General features: G+C 31.1%; 1 protein-coding gene across 1 annotated transcript; it reads left to right on the forward strand.

Moving 5' to 3' along the window:
* Positions 1–235: 235 nt before the first annotated feature.
* Positions 236–2,849, forward strand: LOC107487832 (probable polyol transporter 3). The gene is made up of 2 exons (XM_016108527.3): positions 236–489; positions 1,377–2,849. The coding sequence occupies exons 1-2, from the start codon at positions 393–395 to the stop codon at positions 2,765–2,767; spliced, it is 1,488 nt and encodes a 495-aa protein (XP_015964013.1). The 5' UTR covers positions 236–392; the 3' UTR covers positions 2,768–2,849.
* Positions 2,850–6,561: the final 3,712 nt, after the last annotated feature.

Below are 6,561 nucleotides of genomic sequence, written 5' to 3' on the forward strand. Positions count from 1 at the left end.
ATTCCATCAAATCTTTCCACTTTCTCTCTACCCTAATTCACTTAATGTGAATGAATTTGGAGTTTCCGTTTTTTCTGTTCTTCTAACCCATCATTCCTATCTTGTGTGAATAATGTAACATCATCCATGTATCTCTATAAATTTGAGACCCACCATACATAAGCTTTTCACTGCTCACTGCAATCTTTTTCTTCTGATCTTCTTGTTCGTTCTCTTCTACTTTATATCTATATAAACGTGTAAGGATTAAGGGTGGTGATATATGCAGCAGCTGGCTTGCCGATCCTCAAAGATCATATCATATACATAATTGCAATTATTTTTATTTATTCAGTTGGAAAAGTAGATAGCCGAGGCAGAGAGATCTGATCTCTGATAATTAAGAATTTAAGATGGAGCGAGGTGGTGGTGGAGACGAAGACAAGTTCAACAAATATGCTTTGGCTTGTGCTGTGGTTGCTTCCATGGTGTCCATCATATTTGGTTATGGTAAGCATCACTTCAATTCTCTCACTCTTTCTCAACCCTTTGTTGTCTTACTATATTTAGATTCCACTATATTATTCTCTCTCCAACACAAACTAAGCTATATATATAGTGCGTTTATATACTTTCAATAATTTATGCATCTTGCTCTATTTTGATGTCTCTAAGTTTAACTTTGAATTTAATTTTAATATTTTAACATAATAAATTATACTAATATCTAAAAAATAAAACAAAAAGTGGCCAACAACGTGCTGTTAATAATATTTGAAACTATATTTTGATTAGCTTGATAAATTATAGTAAATAAATTCAGTAGTACAAAATTTTTTGTATTTTTTGTCAATATACTATTTTCACCAAATACAACTTAAGATTATTCTCACCATTTATTTAGACTTAAATTATAAATATCAAATCATACTCTTCAACTTTATCTATACTTATCACAATAAAAATGATCTTTTAACTATTTTCTACTTTTTATTTTATTTACTTTTTCTTAAATTTTAATTTTATTATCTATTTTGTATTTTTTTTAAGTAAAACATTATATCAGTTAACTAAAGACAAATATTAAGATTATTATTATTATCAATAGAAGAAATAAATAATAAATCCATTAATATGTGAATATAAACTAGAATAAAAATGTTATGTGCATGCAAAGAAAATAGTCACTAAATTATACAGTATGAATTTATATATAAATATATTATTTAATTTATTTTTAAAGTATATTTTATATGTTAATAATTTAACTTGACAATTAATGATTTGTGTAGAAATATATACTAGTTTGTAGTTTATTTTTAATATTCTTGTGTGTGGAAATTACATTTCAATATTAATTTGCTAATAAACGCATGCATTGCATGAACTGAATTCAGATACGGGTGTTATGAGTGGAGCCATGATTTTCATCAAAGAAGAACTCGGAATCAGCGACACACAACAAGAAGTGCTCGCTGGAATCCTCAACATATGCGCACTGTTTGGCTCCTTAGCCGCCGGAAGAATCTCCGATTACGTTGGTCGACGCTATACAATCTCCATGGCCTCCATCCTCTTCATGCTTGGTGCAATCCTCATGGGCTACGGCCCAAACTACGCAATTTTAATGACTGGAAGGTGCGTCGCCGGCGTTGGCGTCGGTTTCGCACTCATGATAGCCCCCGTTTACTCTGCAGAAATCTCCTCCGCCAAATCCCGCGGCCTTCTAACCTCCCTCCCCGAACTTTGCATCGGTATCGGAATCTTACTTGGCTACATACTAAACTACGTATTCGGAAAATTCTTGCCATTGAAGCTTGGTTGGAGATTGATGCTTGGTGTAGCCGCAATTCCTTCACTCGCCTTAGCTATAGGGATTCTCTTCATGCCAGAATCCCCAAGGTGGCTTGTGATTCGTGGCCATCTACCAAAGGCAAAGAAAGTTCTGCTGCAAATTTCGAACACCAAACAAGAAGCAGAGAATCGGTTCAATGATATAAAGCTCGCAGCAGGTATTGGTGATGAAAATAACTCTTTAGCAGCTAAGGAAAACCAAAATGGCAAAAGCGTTTGGAAAGAGTTGTTGTTGCATCCTTCTCCTCCGGTTCGGTGGATGCTCATGACGGCGATTGGGATTCACTTCTTCGAACACGCCACTGGGATCGAGGCGGTTATGTTATACAGTCCAAGAATCTTCAGGAAAGCCGGTGTTACGAGCAAGGAGCATCTTCTACTAACGACGATCGGGGTTGGACTCACGAAGATTACTTTCTTGGTGATAGCGTCGTTCTTGCTTGACAGAGTTGGGAGGAGGAAGCTCTTGCTGGTAAGCCTTGGCGGCATGGTTTGTGCGCTTGCGGTGTTAGGGTTCAGCTTAACAATGGTGGAGGGGTCCCCCGAGAAGAAGCTCGCGTGGGGTTTGACACTAAGCATAGTTGCTACTTACACCTTTGTTGCGTTCTTTAACATTGGGCTTGGGCCTGTGACGTGGGTCTATAGCTCAGAGATATTTCCCTTGAGACTGAGGGCTCAAGGGGCCAGTATTGGTGTTGCGGTGAATAGAGTGATGAATGCTACGGTTTCTATGAGCTTTATTTCGATCTACAAGGCCATTACTATAGGGGGAGCGTTTTTCATGTTTTCTGGAATATCTATAGTGGCTTGGTTGTTCTTCTATTTCTTCATGCCTGAGACCAAGGGTAAGGCCTTGGAAGAAATGGAGATGGTTTTCACCAGAAAAAGTCATAGAGATGTTGCTGCTGCTGAAACTCATAATAATACGAGATAGTACGTATGATATATATGTTTGTGTTTGTAGATATACGGTATTATTATTACTACTACTTCTACAAAACAAATATATATAAAAATGGGACATCAATTTTGATGTTCAAATTACAAATTTTATCAGGTTATACATGTACTGCTTGTTGACAATTTAAACTTGATTTCACTTTGAAATCCTGGTTGTGATTGAATCTCTATGTATATTACAATGGATTTAAGATGCTTAATCTAGATTTGAAGCTTTTACTAATATAAGGATGGAGTGGAGTTATGGATAGATAGAAAGGAATGAAAAGTGGGATGAAATAAAATATCCTACATGCCTTACCTTTTTTCTTGGACAGCCTTCTTTCATATTTATTGTGTTAACTTTTTTCCTTCAAGAACCAGTTAAGAATATACATAAAAAGCGCTACTAACTGGTTTGAATATCATAGTCAATGAAAATATTAAGACTTAATATTTTAGTATAAACTAGTTGTATTGATGTCACAATATTAATCTACGGTATCAAACTCAAAACCCGCATGTCATTATAGCTTAATTCGTTCAACTTCTTCTTAATTTCTTGAATGTTGTAGCTATAATTTAACACCTCCATTAATACACTAATTTTATTCTTATATTTGATAATATCTTACTCCTCCTTATTAAAATTACTATCATACTCAAAACACAATTCATCACATTCGATAACATTCGATAGGCTCTTTTAAAAATTTATTGTCATCAATGTTTATGTTTATAATAAAATTCTATTTGAAAAATAAATCATAAAAAATAGTATTTAATTAAGATACTAAAAAACTTTAAAAAATAACTTAAAAAAATAAATAAATTATAAATTAAGTAATTATAATTCGTCTGATTCAAAAACTCCCATTAAAAAATCCGTAAAAAGTTAATAAATTAAGCAATTATAATCCGTCACATACTTCTTAATCAAATTTTCTGTTACAATTGATGAAGCGGCCAAAATAATTAATTAAGATAGTTACAAAGTTTACAACAAATATGTAAAAAAAAAAACTAAAACAAATATATTTTGAATAATAAATTATAATTAAAAGTTTATTTTTACATGTTAGTCTCATGTACTTTGTTCTTGGTGATTTTGAGATCTAATACTTATATGCAAATTTCAACAAAAATTGTTTTTGTGGTCTCTCAAATTAAACCATTTTATCCCAACAAACTAATTACCAAATTTTTAAGAGTTTAGATAAAAAAATACTAACAACTATTTAAATGATCTATAATCACTTGTTGTGCCAGAAACTAAATATAAAATTGTAAAAAAATAACTATTCTACAAGATTCTTTAATTCAAATAAAATCAGATATGAAGATACAAATTAAATAAGAGGGTTATTTATTTCAATCTGTATAGATATATAGCTCAAAACATTGTATTCATGACAACAAGTTTAATCCATAAATTAAATGTGATGACAATACTAATAATTGATTTGGTAATTATCCAGAAAGAGTCAACAAAATACAATTGATAATTTGAACAGATATACAACTAATACAAGTCCAGATAATAACTAAAATAAGTACAGAAAATAATTTGAAGAATAAAAACCTAACCTAATGTTATCGTTGGCTCTGTGCCCTTGACTCAAGAGGGAGAAATAGACTGCTACCACTATGGCGAGATAGGATGGCGCTGTTGGAGGAGCTAGATGCGGATGGCGCGAACAGGGGTCACGTGTGGATGTGAGAGATGATGATGGAGACGCGACGATGCTGATGGATCGGAGGAGGCAGACACAGGGGCCACGGAGGCTCAGGACGTGAGAAACAGTAGCGAGACACAACGGTGGTGTTGGAGGCAGAAATAGAGATGATGGAGTTGAGGTCACGGAAGCTAAAGATGAGATAAATGGTGATAGAAATAGAGAAAGGAGCGAAAGATAGAAGGGATGTGACAATGTTGGTGAGCAGTGGTGAACGGCAGTAGTGGGAGAGCTGCCAATGATCAAGATTCAAATCTGAAGGTAAAATGTTTCTCTGAGTTGAAGGGTCGTTATTCTTTAGTGTTTAGGGGTTAAGGAGGAATGAAAAAAATAAGAGAAAAGAAATTTTTTTATTTTGTATTAATTTTAATAAAATATAATATTTAACCATGATTAATCATATATGGTTAATATATATACGTATTCGTATTTTGTACACAAATAATATTTAATATACTTTTAAAATACATTAAATTTTAATTTTTTTAAATTATTTAATTATTAGTTGACTGAAATTAATGATGGCACGTGTCTATATTATATTAAATTTCTGTTTCAGATTTTTTATATTTAATTATTAATATATTATAATTTAAATACATATCTAAAAATAAAATTTTTCAAAATTTAAAATTTTGATTTTAAAATTATAAAATAAACCTTAAACCATCTAATTATTAACTAAACCCGTACAAAACATTCAAAAGAAGCAGAAAAGTCACGTTTGCCCCACATCGAAACCCAGAGGTGCACATGGAAAACTTTAAAGGCGCACATCGAGAAGTCATTCTCCGCCGTTGTTCATCAGCGCCACCTTCCTCTTCCGCGCTCATCCTTGACGCTACCTTCCTCCTTCTCGGTGCTCATTCACAACACCACATTCCTCTTCGTTAACACTCATCTTTGTCACTGCCTCCTTCCTCCTCCTCGTCGTCTCCCTCATCGTCGCCATTTGTCCGCATCAACGTCGCCACGCCGAAAACTTACCTAAGGTTTGGATGGGTCTCTGACACCATTACTTTATTTTATTATTCTGTATAAGTTTTTTTATTGTTTTGAAATAAAAAATCGAATAAGATGGCCTGAAGAGATTTTCATATATATTGCAATGTTAAATTATTTTTGCATGTACAATTTCTGTATTTTAGAAGTGTTTCAAAAATATTTTTTGTATAACTTCATAATTTTAAATGTGTTACAATTATTTTTTAATGTTTAAATTTAAATTTTAGATTTATGATTTTAGATGTGTTTCAAAAATATTTTCTGTATAACTTCATAATTTTAGATGTGTTACAATTATTTTTTAATATTTAAATTTAAATTTTAGATTTATGATTTTGAATGTGTTTTAAAAATATTTTTTGTATAACTTAAAATTTTAGATGTGTTACAATTAAAAAAAACTACAATTGAAAATATTTTAGTTTGTGTATATAATTATATTCGCCCATTCATTACTAAAAAATCATAAAATAGATCCTGCATTTTATCAAAGGTAAAATAAGTAAGGGATTAATTTTGACTTTGAAATTTTTTTTCTGCATATACAAATTGGAATATTGTAGCAGAATAGAAGAAAGAAAAAAACTGTGTTACAGAGAGAAGAAACATAAAAGAAGGAACTAATAACTAAGTAACTAACTATGAAGTGAGTAGAAAGTTAAAAAAAAATTTAGTTTTTAAAAAATTTAAATTAATTTTAATTATAAATATGTATCCTACAAAATAGGAATATGTTTTAATTAAAAGATAATTAAATAATATTAAGGTGATTGCTACGGTAGGATGATAAATTCATACATACCGATATATTTAAAATACGGACAGGTAATAACAAGTCACGCGAAATTTATTTTCCACATCAGCATTTAAATTTTTTTAAATATATATTATATCACCACTTTTACTAATACACCCCTTTAATTAAATTAAAATAAAAATATATTTTTTATTTAATTTTATAAAAAGTCTTAAACATTCTTCCTTTATTTGATTAGATAAAAATACCCTTTTAAATTAATCAAATTTTTTAATTCAATTAATCCTAATT

Source organism: Arachis duranensis, chromosome 5 (genome assembly GCF_000817695.3).
Source record: "Arachis duranensis cultivar V14167 chromosome 5, aradu.V14167.gnm2.J7QH, whole genome shotgun sequence".
Lineage (NCBI taxonomy): Eukaryota > Viridiplantae > Streptophyta > Magnoliopsida > Fabales > Fabaceae > Arachis > Arachis duranensis.